Below are 22634 nucleotides of genomic sequence, written 5' to 3'. Positions count from 1 at the left end.
AATTCAGAGAATCAACCAGCAGCTGCTGAAGTTAACACTGTAAGTCAAGCTAACAGCAACTCCTGTTAACTGTTATTCAAAATTGATGTAAATGGTTTGCCTGGAAACCTATATTAATAAGTTAATTGCAACAATATATTTATTTGAGAGTACATTGTGAGACTGTTATAAAAACAGTCTCTTTGCAATTCCTTTTTTGATCAATAAAGAATTCCTGATCTGGATTGGAATGATGACATTGAATATTGCTAAACCTTTGCTGCTTTCTGAGGCTACACTAACTGTATGAACCAAAAGATTCTACCACTACAGACATGATGGATGATGAGTGATCATCTTGAACTGATGTTTCAGGATGATACGGCAGGCCGGTGGCTGAATACATGTAATGGTGTTAGCATGACAACAAAGAATTGAATTGCTTGAAGTAAAAAAGATGCAACAGTGGCAAAATTGAAGCATAATCAAAATATATAAATGGTTCACTCAAACTCCTAGATTTAAAGTGGAGTTATTTCAGAATATGAAAGTTCAAGTATCTTGAATGGTTACAGAAAATATACAGACTCAAAAAAGGAACTATCCTTGGATCAGGAGTATCAAACACCTAACGGAGATATCAGGGCTGTAGGAAAGCTGCTGTCTAAATACATAGCAGAAAATTAGCATCTTCAGAGTTTTATACTGTATGTTTGCTAATGTTCCTGTTTAACACAACCAATCATGTAAGATTACTCTTAGAGTTTTTGGGGCTGCATGAAATTAATCTCAGTTCCTGCAGAGCCCACTAAAGTGATAGAAACACAATATGTGCATCCCTAAAAGGGCTATTTAAAACCCTGTCGGTGTGATGAAGTTGGCTCTGTGTGGGAGAGAAAGCTGCCACTTAGAGTAATGACACTCCAACACACACTCAGCTCAGCTGCTAGAAAAAAATGTATAAATAAAACATCACCTCTGCTTTAATCTCCATCTTTTCATCTGCTTTATAAATCCTAAAATACACTCAGCCAGGTGTGCAGGAGGGAAACAAATGCTTTGTATATTTTCCTCCACACACAACACCATCTCCATGCTCTCAGCACCAATAGATTGCTTTAAAAAGAGATGCAATTTGTCACACACACTTGTTCCTCCTCTTTGATCCTCCTACAGGTTTTAATGCGATGAAGCTCCTTTCACTGCCTAAGGTTGGATGAAAACATTCAAGTTTTGTCCAAATTGACTTGGATATTTTGCAGAAGAAAAATGTTCTGAATCCAGATGGAAGCCATACATTTGATAAAAAAAAAAAAAAATCCAAAGCAGTTAATTGTTTGAGTTAAAATGGAAGAGGATGCCAGTGCAGCCTTCTGTGCATTGACTGAGTAGTGGACCAATATTTTAATCTTTGAGTTAGCTTCCCTCGCAGTCCGCCCAGTTCATATATAAAGAAAACTCACCAACCAGTTGATTCACTAAACAACTGATGCCCTGCAACCTGCAGGTCAGGAGCTGCAAGGTTGTTTCTTTTATGCTTGACCTATGGCTAAAAATGACAAGAATCCAATTAATGTTGCAGCTTTTTAACTATTTACAAATTTCTTCCTGCAATATTTGCAATGAATTTTCACAAACAATGACACTAAAACTTTCTTATGTTTTTAGATCCGTTTTCCTTTATTTAAAATCCATATAAAGAAAATGCTGATTCTTTAAAAATAAGAAATGTCCTGAAGTAGATACTTGTCTATAAAGTTGTACTTTTCCAAAGAGTTATTTGACATTTGTGGCTTTAAACAAGTTTATTTTGACTGTTCTTCTACAGAGATAGTTGTAAAGGTTGCAGACCTCTGACATAGTGCCTTGTAAAAATATTAATACTTTTTAAGCTTTTCTGTGAATTTTTTTGTACCACAAAAAAATTACGTATTTAACGTATTTTGTTTTAAGCGGTTACACTAGTGGAAGATGACTATGACTTTATATATTCTTATGGGTTATGTTGCTCATGAAAATGTGCAATTCTGACCTGGAAGAAGTCTGCAATGGTGGCAACGTGGCTGGCACAAGCACACTTCCTGGCATCTGGAACATCTTCTCCCACCTGCCACAGAGAGAGAGAGAAAATGTTGATTAGCTTTAAACAATGAGACCAAAAGCAAGGATTGAGTGACACCCCAATCCTTGCTTTTGGTACTTAGAGTAGATACTTATTGGCCTTAGTGCAGTTACTGGTTCCTCTCCAAAACAAACAGGTTGTCAATTCATTAAACAAAACTAAGGACAGAAGTCGTCTAGAAAGATCAAACTGGATTTCATTCTGGATTTCAATTTATTGGTGAAAATCCTAATAGTCCCATCTTATTCCTTTTAATATCAACACATGTATGAATACATTTTAGATTAAATGAAGGTTTTGATAAAAAGTTGATATAATAAAGGCATCAACCTACAAAACTACAACATTTCTTAAAGAATTCCACCTAATCCCTGGCGATACTGGGTATCCATGGTAAAATTTGAACTGTGTGTATCAGAATCTTCTGGTGTCAACGAATGTCAAAACTTTTTTTATGTTTTCAGTGTTTTATGTGGGCAACATCGCAGGCTACACTAATAGTTTTAAAATTCAAATTCAGCACCACATATAGTGAACTGAAGTAAAGTTTCCTGCATGTTTGGGAGCATAAAAAAAGAAAGTGAGTCCTACAGCTGGAAGGCAATATGAAGATGTACACATGGAGATTAAACAATGCTAGAAATGTGTGTTTAGCAAAATGTGTCTTTTCTCAGAATAACAAACATCTGTGGGAAAAATTGAATAATTATAATAAAATAACACATCATACAGTAGCAAGTGCTTCCATCCATTGGCAACCTTAAAGAAAGTGTTAAAAACAAAGACTCCATTTTGTTTGTCCACTTTATGTGGTACACCTGTTTGATTGCTTGCTAACAAAACTTGTTAACATAAAGTTATGTGGCATGAGCTCAAATTTAGACATCAAATTCTTAAACGTGAGCATCAGAATGAGGAAGAAACGGGATGGCAGCTGTTGTCAAATACACTGGCCAGACTTTCCCAGAAACTCAGACTAATATTAACACTGAGTGGCTGATAATTGTAAGTTTTAAGTTCAGGCTGATTATCCAGCAGATGAAGTGAGAAATAAAAGTCTACTTGGGGCATAAAAGTTGATGTATATCAGCTGTTTTGCTGAGGAATGCATGGATGTAGGACAACTACAAAGTTTTCTCTGTGTGCCCAAAAGCAAAACCCTACTGGGAAACTTTATTACACCAAATCTGACTCTGGGCCTAAAATATGATCTGTAATTTATTATTTTGTACGTTCCTAAGAGCTTCAGTAAAACTGGACTTTTCTTATTTCTTGGACACAAATCTTTGACATGAACCTAAGAAACCTTTAGGATGAGAGTCTTGGATGAGAGAAACAAAAAAAATATGTTTGCCTTCAACCTAAGCACTTAAAATTGTAATCTCATGAGTGACTGACACTGCACCAGCACATCTTGTATTTTAAAAATATACCAGGGGTCAAAGGTGACACAGTTTCCAAAGATTTTTATAGCTGCAGTTAAACAAAAAAACAGCTGTTTTGTTTAATAAAGATGGCGTTGGCCAATGAACCAATATAAAAAAAGGTTAAACCCCAGCTGCACTGAATATTTTAATTTGAATGTTTGTTTTTTTTTCAGAATTACTCATTAATTTTCCTTTTTAGTGACCGCATTCGAGTGCAGTTTGAGCCTGGCTTTGCTCTCGCTTGGTACTTTTGTTCATCTGTATGCGTCTCAGTTACTGAAACAGTTTTTTTTATAACAGGCTAAATGTACTTTACTAATCACAACTCATTCATACCAGGACAAAGAAAACACAGTGAGCACCAATTAGATGGAAAAAACAGGCTCATCTCATCTGCATTCATAACAATTTATCTAAATTTCATGTTTTTGTGCCAGGATCAGACAAAAATACAGCTGGAAAGTTTAATTTAGGAACTTTAATTCCCCCTTCTGGCCCAGTTCAGACTGGCTTGGCTCATTTGAACTCCGGCTGTTGCTCTTGTGGCTGTTTCTGTTGCTTGATGATGAAAAACACCAATGGCTGCGATCCCAGGCTCAATTAACCACCAAATGTCTTCCTGTCTGACTCTTTCAATCACTATTTGCTGCATTAATGAAAGGATCTCTGGGTGAAATTTTTTCCGCTCACCTCTGCAGATTGGGTCCTGGGAACAAACCAAAAAAAAGAGAAAAAAAACCAGGCAGTAATTAAACATAAGCTTTCTTTCTTTCTTCGTCATTCTGCACTCTGTCATTATGTACTTGCTCAGTGAGCCCCCGCTGCTGTCAGGTCCACAAAGTAAAACGTTCATCTAGAAGCTCTCAGGAGTCCCACTGCGTTCAAATGCTCTTAACATGTTTTACTGAGACTTTCTCTGAGAATGAATGAGCTCAACTTCACAAATTATTCATGTTTTCTTTCTTTTGTCACCTATATGTTATGTGTGGTCTTACATTTGAGGTTGATTTAGGTCTCTCAATTTGGCCTAATTATCAAAAAGTTGTTATTTGGCTAATTAAAGCACCAACATCAAATACATAAACGACACACTTTCACTAGTGTTACATTTTCTCTACTGTGGCTAGAACAGTATCCTTACTGGATGTTTATTGCTTCACTTTATTGAATAAGTCTACAAACAAACCCAAAGGACGAAAATTGATCTATAATACATGGTGTATAATTGTAGAACTTCTCTTTATCAGTGCAGTAAAACTTAAAACTAATTAAGCTATATTTATCGCTGCACTAAGTGATTAGCACAATTAGCATCAATAACCTGTGAAGTAATTAGTGATATATTCACTACTATTAAAGTTTTCAGGCCCGTAAAAGAGCTGCCTCAATCTTGTTCAGTTTAGAGATTAATTTTTGAACTGGAGTGAAGTGGTCAAAAGATAAAACAGACAAACAAGAACAAGAAAGTAGCGTAGTTGTTTTTCATTTGTCATCGTACTGCCTGTTTCCATCTCCAGATATTTAAGTAGGCTATAGTGATTTCCAAGAAAAATCTAAACAAAATCGTGTTTCATTGATTCTTGTTTGGACGCTCTTAGCTTTTTGTTTTCTATGTATTTAAAATCAAGTAGAGCAATCACACATATTTAAATCTAGATTATTGTGAAAGCATGACAACACCTTGATGAATCAAACCATCAGATCTGCAGCAGCTGTGCACTGAACTATGTTTAGATCAATCCCTGAAAGATAAGCTATTAAATTAAAAATGTGCTGCGAGTCCTTCTGACCTGGACATCCTTCTTTCAACACACCGAAGGACATTTCTGCCTCACTTCCCCTCCCCACCTCTCTCCCCCTCAAACAGCGACTCACCCAGTTGATGAGGATGTATCGTGGCAGAGCGGCAGTGGGATCCTTCAGGCTGCAGAAGCCGTACATCACACTGCTGTTGTCGAAGGTCAGTGTGATCTCTGCCAGACCTCCTCCTGCAGGACAAAACAGAGGAGAGGCTTTGGTTCCTCTTGCTCAGGCATCTGCAACCTGATGCTCCAGAGCTGCAAGTGGCTCTTTGGACCTTCCACACTGGCTCTGTGGAAGGTCCACAACATGCAATAATTCAACCAAATAAAATAAACTCAATAGAGTTGCTTCAACAAGTTACCACCACCTGTCTGCAGGTTTCACCAACTCACATTTAAGACCTTTTTCAGAGCATTATGAAGGAAATTTAAGACCTATGTCCACAGAAATGTACAAACTTCGTCCAGCCAACAGGCAATAAATTTGCATCCACCCATGATAGACTCAAAAAATGAGCTAGCTAGGTATATTAGCAGCTAGCCTAAACTGCCTCAAGTCACAGAATGCCATGAAGACATCTGAGTTTGACTCACACTTTCGCCTGACAGAAAAGTCTCACTAAAAAAACAACAACATAGAATTGACAAGATGAAATAGCCCTGTCAAGATGAAATTGACACAAACTTACTTTTTAAAAAGAAAATAAGATATTTTAAGACCTTACATTTAGATAGATGAATTTAAGACTTTTTAAGTATGCATGGACACCCCGATATTCATGTGTTGAAATGGTTCAGTCAAAATCCAGACCAAAGTTCAGTTGAGAATCTCTGTCAATACTTTTAACATTCGTGTTTACAGATGTTCTCCATCCAATCCAAGCTGAAGATATGCAAAGTTGCTGAAAGCCCCAAATGCTTGGTGGTATGACCTGGGGTATTCAATACAAAGAGCCACATTTTGAGGAGAGATTTGTATGATTCTCCTTCTACTTTGTGTTGATTTGTCACATAGAATCCCAGTAAAACACACTCAGGTTTGCTTTGTAATGTGTCAAGTTAGAGCAGCATATAAAAACTCTAGCTCTTTGGGTATGATACAACAGGTTGTCCCCTGCTGGTTGAAGCAGATAGCTGAACTTCCTGGTTCTGGATTAGCTTTAGGTCTCTTCCAAATGTTCGTATTCGTATTGTATTTACTTGTGCACTCCTTGGCACAGACACAGCTGGAGTTTACAGCATCTAAATATTACCGAAAGCAGGACAATATGAGGTAATGCTTCTCTATAGCTGTGCAAAAAGGCACTGTTGTGTAATACCAACAAAAGCAGGAGCTTCTTTTCAAACTGAAAGCAAATATAGCTGCGTAAACATAAGATAACAGATCTGCTTTCAGTGATCTATTTGTTGCCAATGTGGGACATTTTATAACAAACCCGAGCTTCAGCAGTTTTCTCTCCTCTGGTATTGAAGCATTTGGTCCATATGCACATTTGCTAATTTATGAGGAACCATTCACACAACAGTTGCAGTGTCAACATGGCATCATGAATCGAGAATGAATCAAATATAAAGAAGAAGCCTTGGTCTGTTAGCAGCAGTGCACTACAAAAACAGAATCTTACCAAGTATTTTTGGTTTAGTGTCTGGTGCAAATATGAGAAAACATGGGAAAATGTTTTAAGTGAAATAATCTGCCAGTGAAACTAATACTTTTTAATCAATACAAATAATTCCTTTGTTATTACTTCAGTAAAACAAGCTTCTAGCTTCTATATCTTGCTTTAAAGTTACTTGTAAGTTAGTTTTGTCTTATTTCAAGTGTACTAAGATAATTGCACTAGAAACTGGGTCAGTAATATTTGGTAATGTTTGACGTTTCGATGAAGAACCTGGAGAGCTCATCAGCTTTACCGCCTCGTGTCTAATTTTCCATTTAAAACACAGAAATTACAACAGCGATGCGTTCCTCCTGAGGGAGTCCCAGCAGAGACCACATGTGTGAAGGGAAATAAAAGAGATGGAAACGCGTACCTCCGGATGCAGCCAGTGTCAGGTCATTACTCTCATCCTCATAGGTGTACAAGGCCCTGTTGAAACACAGAGAGGGGCTGGTGATTAGGCAAAGATTCATTAGAAACACAGCAGTCACAAGAAATCACTGAGCTAATCAGCAACTTCCTGATAAAAACCCAGAAGAGGTAGAAACAGTCAACACATTTGTTTATGTATGTTTAGCTAAAGAAGAGCAAAACTTTTACATTTTTTTCTTCATACAGACATATTCAAGAATTTGTTGATAATCTGTGGCTGATGTCAGAATAAAATGGGATAAGCATGATTATCGTTTAATAAATATTTTTTAAAGTCCATCAGATCAGAAGGAGACATTAAATGCATTAAATACATTAAATCCATCCTGGAACTGAAGTGAGAGAGACCCCTGATATCGAACCCTAACGTCTACCTCCCAGTGTGTGTACATATATGACCTTTATGTAAGCAGGTATGTCTCACTGAGATAAAGAATCTCTTGACATGAGAGACCTGGCCAAGACTGGCCAAGACTGACCAAGACTGACCATAGTGCAACAACAGTTTCACATCAAAACTACAGATATCAAAACCCAGTTCAAATACAATATGGATAATAAAGGAAGAAGAAAAAACTAAGAGTCATTAAAGTAAAAATAGGATTAAAATACAACTTGATATTAGTCAAAGCATCTACAAAAAATACATTATTCACAAACTAACTAAGAGTGGCCTTAAATACATTAAAAAGACCCTTTCCTTTCTGAACATTTTTACATCATTTTCATATCACTTGCTGCCTTCGTGTTGCTGTAAACAGTCTTGTAACCCTTTCATTGTTTAGCTCCGTGATGTAAACATGATCTAAAGTCAGTTTCCTTCTATTTGATCAATTACTGCCTATTCCTAGTACTGTCTGTTCTATGCTACAGTTTAACTAATCAAATGTTTATCATTTAAAGAATCTTAATTTTTTTAAAATCAGATTTAGTCTTTCATTCTTTTGCAGATCAACCTCTCCCTGCTGTTATAATCTCCATGAGAGGTTCTATAAAAGTATAGAGTTTGAATTGTAGATGACTGCTGGCCTCTGTTCCGTATTAAACTGCATGCCATGTGCTTCTGTGTGAGGATTATCAGCCAACCTCACACTGTGTGAGCCTGAAGCTTTAGTTTGGTCATACTCTGACTTCCTGCTGACCTCAGCTCGCCTCCCACCATCCTGTTTCTGCAGAATCACTTTGCAGCTTTTGTCTCTCTCTTGCTTTCCTCTCTGATTATAATGTCAGCAGAAAACTCTGCCCCTCACTCAGCTGTATTTACTCCTGTTAGGGGAATGAAACAGACATCTTGAACTCAACATGATTTATCATTCTGGGGTTAAATTAGGCAGACGACGCAACAACTCACCAGTAATTTGGATTGCCTACTTGCCTGATTGTAGTGCAAAAAGAAAGATGACCAAGAGAAAAACAAGCAAGAATGGCTGAACCTTAATCAGAACCAATCACAGCCTTGAAGCCAGACTGTCTTGAAAACATCTAACTAAGCTTGACTGTTACATACCAAAAGCTTTCTGAAAGATTTTATATAAAGTATCAACTGAAATCCTGCCCTGAGTAAAATGTGCAGTCTTTATGCATGTGACAGAGAAGATTCTAGGTTTAAGAATCACCTAGTTGGAGCTACATTCCTATTTTTTTGTTTCCATAGCTTTACAGATTTTAAATTATCCTCAAGCTGATTGACAGTTAAGCTTGTTGAGTGTATTTCAGTATTCTTTGATGAGTTGGCTCCTTTTTCAGCCTATTGGACTAAAGTAGCATCTGATGGTGAAGTGCTTTGTTTTTTGTTTTCTTTTCTTTATAGCCATCTATTAGCTTAGCCTAGCACCAACTTGTTCAGCAACTGTTTTGGTTGTTTATGCTAATTGTTTTAGCTATTTAGCAACTAATTCTTTAACATTTTTCCTCAGAAACCTTCATATATGGAGTTCAGCTTAGTAGCTCTATATACTGTTGTATTGATTGATTTTGCTCATTTTTAACATTAATGAGCTAATAAGTTTATTAACTTAACTTATGTCAAAACATTAATTCAGTATTTTCTACACCACGGGATTCTGGGATTAACTCTACAAGCCCCCACGCTCCATTTCCCATCCACAAAAAATATGGGAATAAAACTTGTCTTTGTAACAAAAAGCTGATGGCAACATAATGCAAACTGTATGCAAACTGTAATGTATTTTTTTAGAAAGTTAGCTGTCATTTGTCAGCACAACATTAGCTCATTCCCTGAGCTCAGGAGTTGAGATGTTCTTAAAATGTACAGCAAATGAGTGAGAAAGCTTTAAAACAAAAGATCAAAGTCTGGCTTGAGTATTTCAACAACACTTACGCTGAGTGTTTATCCATCAACATATGCAGTTTGTATCTGCCGTTATTATCACTACAACAGTTACAGAAGAATGAGAGGCAACAGAAGAGTCCCACAGGCAGAAACAAACAGGCTGTTAGGAAATGATAAGATGACAAACAAAAACAGCCTGAGACAAAAGACGGAAGAGTTTAGGACTGAGATGGTGACAGAGCATGAGTCTCTGTCTATAAATAATTCTCTTTAAAGCAAACAGCAGCTTATTATTCATTCAAAGTCCTCATGACCTAGAAACTGCTCCGAGTGTGTTTGTCTGAAAGCAGCTGAGGACGAAGATGAGTGGAAAAAGAGAGGACACCTCATGAGAGGAAGAAAGGAATCGCAGAGAAAAGTGGAAAAAATGTCAAGATGGAACGATAAAATATGAGTTGAATAATGAAGACACAAAGGAGGGCTGAGTTAATCAACTAATGAGGTTCCATCCAGAACGTTTTCATCAGAGCAGTGCGCATCCAATCAGGGCAAAACTCTCGTCTCTAACAGGCACTTTCACTGAGCAGAGCATCTACATTTTATTTCAAATACACGTGAAGGTCAATTCATCCTTTTATAGCTCTGAGCAGATAGTTTTCAATATAAATGCAGACTTTGTATGTTCAAAACTAGGGCTGGGTGATAAAACGATTTCATCGATATATTAAATTCTTGGTTTTTGAATATTTAATTTTTGAATAATTTGGATTATTTTTCATCAGTGCAGTTCAGTGATGTCAATACATGAACTATGAACACCTTGTGAAGTTATACTCTGGTATCTGTTTCAGATAAGGTTACAGATAAGGTAAAACTTCGTTTTTTAATGCCTCAGCATCAAATTATTATCAGAAGCAGGACTTTGAAATGTGTTGGGACAACAACAGGTGTATTTAAAAGAAAAACCACACAAACTGAGCTTTCTCATTAAAAAACTATTTGTTTCTTGTACAGCATTTTTAAGTCGTTCATCTGGTGAAATAGTTTTTTATTGTGCTAATATTATGACTATATTCTCATAGCCTGGCCATGACACTTTGTTGTACAACTCACAGAAGAGATGATTGAAATAAAAATCACTTTTTGAAAACATTTTCTGTCATTTGTAATTTCTTCAATAGAAAAGGAAAAAAATAAAAAATAAAAAAATAAAATTGTAATTAGATCAACTATGTTAAAAAAATGAAAAAATCAAACAATGACGAATGCAACCTTATGTTTGACATGTTCATGCCATCTAGACCGACACTTTCTGTGCATCAGACTGATATTCTAACAATTCAACATACTTTTTCGGGAAAATGACCACCAATTCAGGTTGTTTCTTCCCAACTCTGATGAATTTGCTCCTCATGCTGATTCTGTATGTTAATCTGACATCAGCTGAATGCTTTTCCCTCCCGTTGTCGGATTTAGAAACAAAAAGCCGTTTTGTCTGGCAGGAGAGAGAATCTGCTGTTCAATAAAACTGTTGCCAAGACAAATCAATCCCAACCCCCTCCGGTACACGCAAACACCCCTACAGGGAGCAGAACCATGGCAACCAGGCTGCATCCTCCCATCATTATCTCGGTACCAGCGGTCTGTGACCTGAAGGGAGGGGTGCGGGAGAGAATGTAAAGACGCAAGGAGAATTGAAGGACAGTTGTGTAACAATATATGAGTCTAACCTGAGTGAAAACCCTGCAGGTCCTTCACTGAAATACTGTGGTGTCATGTTAATGAGAAAAACAGATAAACACGCTGATGCTGGATAAACTCAGAGTACATGAATTTTTCTGACTTTCACCATTTGTTGCCAGAGAGTGGTAATAAAAAATGTGAAAAGTTAAAGTTTGTTGGTCATAATACAAACCCATCAAAAGGCCGAGCATTTCGCTTGTAGTTTTCTCATTTCAGTCAACATTTCTTATTTGGTAGAGGTGGGTTAAGCACCCAGAAAATGTACTCAAGTAAGAGTAGCTCTACTTCATTTTTATTACACTAAAAGTCAAAATAACCTGTCCAAGAAAGTACTCAAACATAAACAAGTATTTGGTAAAAAGGCTGGTCAAGTGCTGAGCAACTGACCAAAATAATTGGTCAGTTGGTGAATTGTTGGTTTCATTGGTTGTTCTTCATTGAGCAAAGTTTACTTACAACTCCCGGACCCGACGATATAAAATCTTCCCCCCCTCTCCTTCCCAGTTTCCTGTCAGCCTACTGTCATTTAAGGGACACTAGAGACCACAAAAGACCCCCTGGAGGGGTAAAAAAAAAAAAAAAAAAGTTGTGCTCCGTGTCTTCTTCAGACACCAGGGAACCGTTTCCTTCACTGGTTCCCTGGTGCAGCGCCACCACAGGCAAGGAGAGGAAAAGGTTTTTCAAAGGGCTTGGTTCATTTGACAGTGCAGTGTGAAACTGCACCTCACCAGCTGAAAATGTAACAAGTGTTGCAACTTTAGTCTTCATAGTATTTAGTCCAACAGAGCCTCAAAAACCACATGACTCTTCAAAATAAAATAGCATTTTATTACAATGTCTATTAAAAGATTTTTAAATGAAAAAAAAATCACCTTATTTTTGGAAAATCATCAAACTTTTCAATAAAGGTAAATTAATATATTTTCTTAAATTTAACTTTTTATTTAAATTTAAATTTTAAAATGTACATCACTTGCAAAATAAAGTAAAAAAAAAATTAACTCACAAAAACTAGTAGTATAAAGATCTGCTAATCTGCATTAATTAATGAGATATTTTACAAAATAAATTCTTAATAATTATTTGCCAAAGTTATTAGGAGCCACAGCAGACAATCTAAAGAGCCACAGGTTGCAGACTCCCGGTATAGTCAATGGATGGATGGGAGGAGATACATTTATAGTCTGATTTTTACACTACAAATAAATCACCAGAAGCTTGTCTACATTGGTTAACTGCAAACCCGTATTTCCAATCCTAAATCCCAGTTACTTTTTTCAATTAGAACGCTCAACAAAACAGGCCAAGACACTGTTTGGACCCAAGTCTGCTTTCTCGTGCACATCATTAACCCCGTCTTCACATGCACAAAAGATTGCTTTTTTTTGGATGCATTCTGGCTGAGAATTTCTTTCCTTTAAATCAGTTTTACAACCTTTCAACTATGAAATGGATCAGTTGCTGTGAGGAATGCAAATTGGCCTAGCTCATGGGTTTGCAGGATCAGAGGAGCAGCACAGTCCCAGTGAGTTTAAATGACTCAAAATGAGAAAAAAAAACCCTTTTCCCTTTGGGTCTCTTGGACATAAGTTGAACGGATGATGTTACAAAACCAGGCAGTGAGCTCTCAACTGATGTCAGCTCTCCTACAGACTCAGTGAATATGAAACGTCAGAGACACCAACTGCAAGTCTCATTTAGTCGAGTCATCAGCTCAGACTAAGAGCAAAGAGAGAAAGAGGAGGGTGATGTTTAAAGGTGACCTATGCTTCCTTTAACAGGTTAGGATAGGTCTGTGGGTTACACAAAACATGTTTGGGGAAAAATAATTCTTAGAAAATAAGATTTTAATCTGCTCAGTTTTGCCTATTTTGAACTTTTTTCAGATTGAGCTGTTTTAGGGCTCTGTCACTTTAAATCCAAAATAAGTTGCTGCTGGCCACTCCCCCACAATTCAATGTTTACAGATACATGAGAAAATGGCCGCAAACAAAGATGAAATTATACAACCGTACATCTTTGAAAAGCACAAGTGAAGCCTCCTGTACAACCAACAAGAATGCAAGTGGTTTCTGAATGGTAAGTCAACAACTAAACACTTGTTTTTTCTAGTAGCCATTGTATACGTAGTACCAAAACTGACATAATTAAAAATAAAAGCAGAAACATATAAAAGTTTCAATAAGTAAATCAATACACTTGAAATGCACCAATTAATTTTAGTTTATATATGCATTTTGTAGATTCATCGGTTTGGGCTATGAGTGTAATACTACCCAACCAACAGGTAGAAGTTGAAGTCTTGAGACACCGCCCCTAATATTTTGCATAATGAGGCAGAGATACATATAGTGAAGTAAAAAGAGAAGACAGAAAAATGTAAAAAGAAAAACTTAAAATAAAAGGAATGGTGGGGAGAAAACAATTAAAGAGACACAAATGCATCTGTAAGTAAAAGAAAACAACATTTCTAAAAACTAAAAATTTGTTGTGTAAAAAAAAAAAAAAAGCGTAAAAATGTCATTTGTTGGCATTAAGCCGTAAAAATAAAAATAGATGCCAAATAAATTATAAGACATAAGGAAAAGTTCTTCTTTTTAAAATTATTTGGTGCATTTTAAATTACTTCATTTATTTATTAGGCAATTTTTATATCTCTGCTTTTATTTTTGGTTTTGGTCGTTCATAATTTTGGTTTTAGGTGACCAGCTGTTTGGTGACAGGTTGGACTTCGCTGGGTTGCTAGGTGAGTGGCAATTCCTACTGATTTGTGAAGTTACATTCAGAAGGTTTGTGCAATGGCTCGTTTTTTTTCTACACTAAACAAATATTAACCTATTGCCAAAAAACGGTTAGGTGTGTTTTTATGCTTGTGGTGTCTCTAGAAGCAGTAGAAACCCATATGAAAGTACAAAATAAATGCATAATGTGAATTTTGCTTAACAAGGCCCTTTAAATACTTTAATAAAAGTTGTTGTTCCTGTGGTTGGATTTTATAGCTTGATTTACAGAGACAGAATCCTACATGGTGATTTAATGAGCTAAAAATGAGTCAGACAATGAGAACATGGAGTAGTGGATCATCATTCAGAGGGAATGACTGGCTCTGCTGTCGGGAAAGAGAGCTGGAATCTGGGAATTACGGATGTATGGACGTAAAAGTGAAACAGCAGCAGATTCCAGCGCGGTTCACTAATGGAGCAGGGTCTGAGCAGGATGCAAGTCCGCTCGCTGCGGATCCAGCCGTGTAGGTGGAGCACTAATGCCCTCTCTCAGGAGGTAAATGCTGCTTTGAAGCTTTTCCATTTCTCAGAAGTGTTGCCCACACAGTCACACAAAGGCACAAGAAGCTCTTAAGATACAAAGAGAATCAGTTTATTCAGCGTGCTAAAGGACAGACAGTGTGAAAACTGCTGGAATGGTAGGATATAAATAGGATTTTGGACAAACTGTAGCAGCCAATGTGGACAAGACGCGACGTTTGAACATGCACCCTCGGTTTTTTATTCAAGCCTGTTGCAGCTAATCAGCCTCAAAATAGAAATAAATATGCAAGAAAAGCAGGAGAAACGGCACAGCTATGTGTAGTAGCGTGTTGCTGCCACATGAGGGCAGTCTGATGGAGAGGTGGTGGTTTATATGTTCTATTTTGTGACATTAGTGAGGTCAGGGATCCTTTGTGAACCAGAGAGTCATTTTGCCTTTGGTCCAGGTAAACAAACTTTGTTTGAAGATACAGAAGCTACATGAAACAAATTTGTTTATTTAGCATAAATTATTAATATAATTTGATTCTATAATGAAAGAAAAGCAATTTTATTTTTATTTTTAGCTTTTAAAATAAAGTTATCAAACTTGCTTACAAAATGAAATGGACACAATTTTCAAACATAACATAAAATAATAATAAAAAATTATTACTATTATTATTATTTTTGTGGTTTGTCAGGCTCCTGGGTGTGGTTCCTGTATCCGGTGAGGTGGTTCTTGTACACGCCTTGAACTTGATTCCTCTTTTATTAGAATTTAATAACGACACAGAAGTGCAAACTTCTGAAATGAAAGCAAAATGATAGTTGACGGCACTGCTAACAAAAAAATTAGCTATGCTAACTCTAAAGCAATTTACCAGAAGCTAATGCTAACGTGCTTACTTCAGTTCAAATTATATAAGCCTTTGAAAGACAACAACCCTCGAGCACTGGGTTAAATTTTACATTGTGAAGTCCAGACCAAAATCGAACTGAGAATCTGTGGCAAAACTTGAAATTTAACTCCGTCTCCATCCAATCTGTCTGTGACTAAGATATTTTGCAAAGAAGAATGGATAAAAATGGCAAAGTTTGGACGATACCCCAAAGTATTTACAGAGAAAGGTGGTTTCAAATCATTGACTCCAAATGCACATGGGAATTTATTTGCATCATGAATCACTTTCCTTTCACTTCACAATTATACACTATTTTGTGTTGGTTTATCACAGACAAGCCTCTAAAACATTCAACTTTCAGGCTGGGATGTGGAAAAATGAGAAGAGAACCAAGAGGAACAAACATTTCTTCACATAATTGTTTAAAATAAACCATTTAAAAAAATATGCAAACAGAACAGATATCACCTCCTGCCGAACAAAAGAAAAAAGCATTGAAGCTTTTGTATCCAGCTCAAACTAACCGTTTGCTTAGAGAGATTTACCCAGCAGCCACGTTTCAAACAGAACTCATGTTAACACGATCAGGCCTTTAACCAGCAATGAGACGAGGCAGCGCGATGATTCAGAGCAGAGATGTCAGTAAATCTGCCCCCCCAGTGAAAACAGATGTGGCCTAACTGCAGAAACAGACTCACTACAGCACAACACTGCATAATTTCCAGGAATATTTGCACATTTCACTTTGAAACTATTGACTCCAGAGGGTCTATATGAGCCTGAAACACCAAACAAGGTTCCTCTGCAGAACCATAATAAAACATGATAAATGAGTGAATATTCCTTCTACTTCTGCCTGTTTTTTTAGCTGAAACTGTACGCCTCCTCCTCATCTCTCCCACCACGCATCACTAAAAATTCTGCATACTTGTGGTTAATAATGCTTCCACCAGATGGAAAGTAATTTTCCCGAACTAGAAGCTGCTAAGGTGGTGATATCATTGAGGGAACATTTTCCATTTATACTCAAGAATTTGGTTCAGGCTCTTAACTCGACCAAGAAAAATCTACTTCCATTTTTGGGCAGAGGGCTTTTTGCAGATCTGAATCTGGAAAAAAGGCTGTGTGAACTGATTTTCTGTCCAAATTAGAGCAAAACGCAAAGTATTTGGGTCCACAAGCTAGATAAATGAAGAGATTACCAGCTACAGATCAGCTATAAGGAGGATGGACCTCAAGTCTATCAACAGAAACACAATGAAAGTGAGAAGTTTAAATACCAGTAGAAATAATGGAAAATTAGCTTCAGCGTCTACACAAACAACTGGTTTCACTTCCGTTTCAGACATATTTCAGGCGCCATGTATGGATTCAGTCCATCTAAATGTAGAGGAACAGGCAACCTGGAGGAAAATGGGGAAGACTCGTCATAAGACAAGCAGGAAGCAGGATTTCCTGAACCTGAAGTTTTCAGAATCTCACTTCTGCATGGCAAGACATCAGTGGTAAGAAACAAACAAGAAAACCTTGAGAAAACAAATGTGGACAACTACACAGTAACTAAATGTGAAATCACAAGTTCTTTGAGGGGCAAGTCCCACAAAAGTCTCACGTCTGAGAGGAAATTACAAGTGAAGTCACAAGTCTTTTTGAGTCAAGTCAAATACAAGTGTTTGAGGTTTCATGTCAAATAACAAGACTTTGAGACTTAAATCCAGGTCAAACCTCAGGTCCTAATATTGTAAGTCCAGGTCAATTTTGACATTTTGAGTCAAGTCTAAGTCAAATCCATATATCATGCTTTTGTTGAATAATCCTGTGCTGCACCACTATCACTGTCAAATTCCTAAACAAATACCACATGATGGACCAAAACACAACAATATGGAAATAAACCTCTGTTCTTAATATTACTTACAGGATTGACACCAATACATTAAAATGACTGAAATCAATAGATACAATGTAAATTCTGATCTGCTGTGCATCTCTTAAGTATACAATATGGTGACGTCACAGACATTTAATGTCCCTGGTCATGATGCAACTGAACACTGTGATTACTGACCTCAGACTTCATGTTGCACAAAATGCATTCATTTCCTCACATTTAGACCCAAATAACATGTTTTTAGTTTAACAAAGCATACATTACAAGATTAGAAACTGTGACAACTGCTTTAGTTGAAAAAAAAAGTTAGTCAACTGTTGAATATAAGCCATATGCTCAGATTAAAAGGGAGAGTTTTTAAAATTAAAATTAAGAAAAAGGAAGACCATCTATAAATCACAAGTCATTTCAACGTTCGGGAAATATGCTACTTTATTTTTTATTTGTATATTGCCTAAAGGTTTCATGTAAAACTTAAAGTGTTTTTGCCTCATCCAAGACCTAATTACTTTCTGTTTGTCCTGGAAGTCATCAGACGCTGCCTTGTGGGGAAAAGCAGAGTGTTGTAGAAGGACAGGGAAGTCAAAACAGCCTCAGCTGTGGGTCCAGAGTCTGTCACAGCAACTTAGTCAGCAGGACGAGTCTCTGGTTCAGTTGTCCTGGGCCCTTAGGACACATCACCATCACTTTCTGAGTCCCTAATCAGCTCCCCAGGGATGTGGACCAGCGTGTCTTACTCCCAGAATGGAGGACTGGTTGACTCAGCAGGACAGACATCTCACACAATTCATTGTTTCTGTGAATGTGCTGCCATTGTTTCCAGGATTTTATTTAACATTCAGCATTCAGCCTCCTGCGCATAACGAGTTGTTTTCTTTAAATCGAAGGACAAGATAGATTTATCTTTCTGAAAAATGAATATACACAGACAGATGAGTTGGTTCAGATGCAACCCAGGCTGGAACTGAAATGATTCCATGAAATCCAATAACTGGACATCAACTGATGTCACAAGGACAAAAAGACTGAGGAAAAGTTATTAAAGCATTTCCAAGCTACATGCTCAAAAATAATTAAAACTGTAAAAATTTATTGATTTTTCATCACAACACAATACAACTATGGTTGGACTCACAATGTTGCATTCTTCTAGCAGACTAGAAGGTTTGGGGTCAAAACTGACTGGTCATTTACGGTTCTAGTTGAACCTTTGATTCAGCTTATTCTCCCAGAGTGTGTTGGCTTTAGCCAAACCTGGGGGTTTAATTTGGAGCAATGTTAAGCAATGTTTGACTTTCTGGTTGCCTCCCTGACCAGTTTTCATGTTATCTTTGGCTCCATTTAAAAAAAAAAAACATCCAGTTTTGGTCCCAGATTTTCTGCATCAATAGCTAAATTGTGAAAATAGGCTAATGTCAGGGACGTTTGTACTGGGACAGCGGAAATTTACTTCAGGTTAGTTCGATTTTGCTAAAGCACAACAGGAAGTCATGAAGGTTAAGATTCAATAAAGGAAACAAAAGCATCCACTAACATTGCCACTAAAGCCTTCTAGTGTAAATGTTTAGTGATGACATGTAACTATTTTTAAATCAAAATAGAACAAGTAATGAAGTTCTACATTTTTATTAACTACATACTAAACAATCTGATGTGTGCTGTTGCACCTCTACTAAGCAACACTGTTCCCTTACTCAACCAAAACACACACAATAAAATGGACACCATTACATTGATCTGGTAATCAAACCAGTAAAAATCCAAACAGAGTTTTTTAGCCTGACAAACAAAATAAACCAAGTTTGTTTTCTCTTATGAAAACACATAATAGGTATGGTGAAACTATCAGGCGTGCTCTCAGTGAAGCTGATTTTATTATGAAGACGTGTGTTTAAGGCCAGAATGCCTCTAATATTCAGTGAAGGACAATTTTTACGGGCACAGACAGGTCAGTCCTGCCTTAGCAGCTCTTACAGCCCAGCTTCGTCTGTTTCAGGCCTCACAATGGACTTCCTGTGGCTACGGAGCCTGGGTCGGCTCTGCACCAAGCACATCTCAGCGCCAACCCATGCAGGGTCCAGAACAATGTTGGGCCACTGCCATGAAAGTGTAAACACCAGAGAAAACATCTAGACTGCAGATAGAAATGTTCATCTGGGACCTGGTGGTCTGCAGAGAAGCAGAAAAACAAACCTCTGAGCTTTTTAGGAGCTTTTTCTGTTTCTTAGATAAACTGCATATCAAACCTTCCAGACGCTGCCAGAACGCATCTATCTGTCCTCACCTCGGATATTAAGAGCTGCTAAAACAGCCACCGGAGACCGCCGCGCAGATGGAGCAGCTAAACCCTCGGTGCTGCACAGAAATGTCAAACATCATTCCCAGCATTCCTGCTGCAAAACGTCCTTCAGGCATCCTCTCCACTTCCTCCGATAGCACTCCCACTTTCCAGTGTTTGGGGAATATTTGTATCTACAGTTGGAGAGCTACCTTACCATTTATTGTTTAGATTGTCTCCTTTTCTCTGCAGATTATGGGACTATTCTTTTCCTTAAGGCTTTAAGTTGATGTTCAGTCTGAAACACTAAAAGCACATGAACTATTTGTTCATGTTTAACCTAGAACAAATAGTTTTAAAGCATCTGGCCTAAAACAACATTTTAGCTGCTTTGGTGGATTTTGTGTTACTTTTGTACATCCAATTCTTTGTTATTCATTTCTATTTACGCATCATCAGCTTTTCCTAAAATCTTTTTCCTAATCTAACATCATGAGCTTAAGGACAGACTTTTAATGAAGACATGACAGTAGATGTGTAACAATTTCTAACAAAGCTCTTGAGAAGAGATGATACAAGATGTTGGATTCTTAACATCAGCAATATTTTTAGGAAACCTACTAATGCATTTTTTAAAAAGAATAACAGACTAATGGGTTCATGGTTCATAATATATTACAGTGGCGACAACTACAAGCAGAAACTCACAGCAAACCTCAAAACGCGCTGCAAACACGTGAATGACGCAAAGTTCAAAATACAAACACAAAAACTAACAGAAAAATGCTGCAAACAAAGAATTAAATTCACACAAATACTGTCCAAATGGAAATGTAGCACCGTGATATTGGTACTAAAATTGGTATTTAAAGTATTTTGCATTTCTTAACGCAGTGATGATATTTTCCCAGTCCTTTTGAAAATGGTGCTTTGTTTAATGCTGAAACAGCCAACACATAAGAGGTAGACAGCGATGAAAACATAATTCCAAATAATTTTAAATTTAATATAGGAGAAAAAAGTATTTTGAAAAATTCAGCACTGAAGACCTCTGAAGTTTCTGTTTCTTTTATTTATTCTAAAATGAACAACATTGGATTTTTGTTGTTTTTAGAAACTCTACATTTTCATCACTTCTTTAACAAGGAAGTCTAGAAATGTGCAGCTGTTTCACTTCCTGATTTTAAATGTTTTCCTCCTGTCTCTTTACATCCTGTGGCTCTACGTGATCGTGTGTTGAAGCCGCAAACAGACCCTCCTGTGTGGCAGAGACTAAAAACAAAAAGACAGGATTTCAAAGGGGAACACACACAGAGACCCCCCTTATGAGTGGTGATGGAGCCCCTTCCTCTCAGAGTGGGTCAGCAGCCAGAGAAGCCCCTCATCCCACTGCCACAGAGGCCCGAACATCAAAACGCTGCACACAGGCGCTCACCCATTATGCCCACACACAGCTAGAGCTTCACATCGAGGCTGGATGTGAAGTAGGTCACATGACGTTCTCACAATCAAGCAAATTGCAGCACATCTGAGTAGATGACGCTGTTCACGTTTAGCCGTACGGAATCCGAGAGATGCCAAAATAAGTATGAAAAAATAAATAAGTAGAAAGATTAGAAAACAAATATATACCCTCAAAATATAAAAGAAAGTACAAAGTATCAGAACAAAACTTCTTCATGCATTTGTGTTTGCTTCATTTTTCTGTATATATATATATATATATATATATATATATATTTTTTTTTTTTTTCTGCTACACAATATTTAATGGGAAATTATTTTATGGTATATTTCTTTAAATTTGCCCAGGTTTTTATAGAATAGAATAGAATTACTTTATTCATCCCAGCAGGGAAGGCTATTAGAATTAGTTAATTATTTTATTTCTCATTTTTAATTATTTTATTTATTTTTACTTTTCACCACTCCACTGTGGTCTCTCTCTGAGGGCTTATTTACACATGTTATTATATTACTTTTTAATGTAATTTTTTTTTAAACCAAGCCTTTTAGTAAAGATCATCAAAAAGCTTCCCTCAGATCATCATATTTACAAAAGACATTTTTTTGCATCTGTTGGATCAAACAAATCCTTAGAATATCTTAATAGAACTGCAGTGCAGTTTAAAATCCGCTGTGCAAATATTAAATATTAATAACAGTTCTTCCTTGTGTGGAGACTTCGGATACACACATAAGTTTCTTTAGAGGTGTGAACACTGCGACCCAACTTTCACCACAGTAATGACACTCCCTGTGCTTTCCCCCCTCCCGTGAAATGATGTCATGCTCCAGTCAGCCATCACAGTCTACAAACACACACTGGTAGGGGGAGTTTTCAAAGAGCACACAGTCATCAGAGGAATGATCTCATCCCTAAACACAAAGAATGAACAAAAATGTACTTTCTGAGAATTATTGGTTTAAGTTGGATTGGTGATGAACTTGAAACTGTAAAATCAGATCAACTTGGCCAGAGAGGCAAAAGGGTAGCCTTATAAAGTGTGTCTGTGTTTGTATGCATTCCAGCTTGACGGTTTGATTGGTGTGATTTGTCCTATTTGCCCGAACGAAATGTCTGGCATTCTGTGGGAAAACCCACGACACAGGGAGTGACTAATGGGAATTTAAGAGCTGGATATCTAGGTCTCTATGGACTGATGGCCCTGTTTGTTCAAAGACGACTTTATGAAAAAAGGGATCATTGGACTGAGAAGTTTGTTTTCAACCAGTTAAAGCTGGTTAAAAAAAGCCCAATAACTTTAGAACGGACTGACTGATGCAATAGAACTGAAGCTGAGCTCATATTGCTGTAAGTATTTATTGCATTGATTTCATGGAGTTTTGTTGTAA

The 22634-nt window shown here is 37.1% G+C and overlaps 1 protein-coding gene across 6 annotated transcripts in view; it reads right to left on the bottom strand.

Annotated features, from left to right (window-relative positions):
- Nucleotides 1-22634, bottom strand: part of dbn1 (drebrin 1) — a 91173-nt gene that overhangs the window by 18501 nt on the left and 50038 nt on the right. For all 6 annotated transcript variants that reach the window (XM_028030534.1, XM_028030537.1, XM_028030535.1 and 3 more), the window contains exons 2-4: nucleotides 7365-7420; nucleotides 5404-5516; nucleotides 2012-2086 (exon numbers count right to left, since the gene is read on the bottom strand). In XM_028030534.1, the coding sequence (XP_027886335.1) occupies nucleotides 2012-2086; nucleotides 5404-5516; nucleotides 7365-7420 (244 nt within the window). The remainder of the gene's footprint in view (nucleotides 1-2011; nucleotides 2087-5403; nucleotides 5517-7364; nucleotides 7421-22634) is intronic.

The sequence above is a fragment of the Xiphophorus couchianus genome, chromosome 11 (assembly GCF_001444195.1).
Source record: "Xiphophorus couchianus chromosome 11, X_couchianus-1.0, whole genome shotgun sequence".
In the NCBI taxonomy this organism is placed as follows: Eukaryota; Metazoa; Chordata; class Actinopteri; order Cyprinodontiformes; family Poeciliidae; genus Xiphophorus; species Xiphophorus couchianus.
Note: the sequence above shows the minus strand (reverse complement) of the source record. Positions and strands in the feature narration are given on the sequence as shown.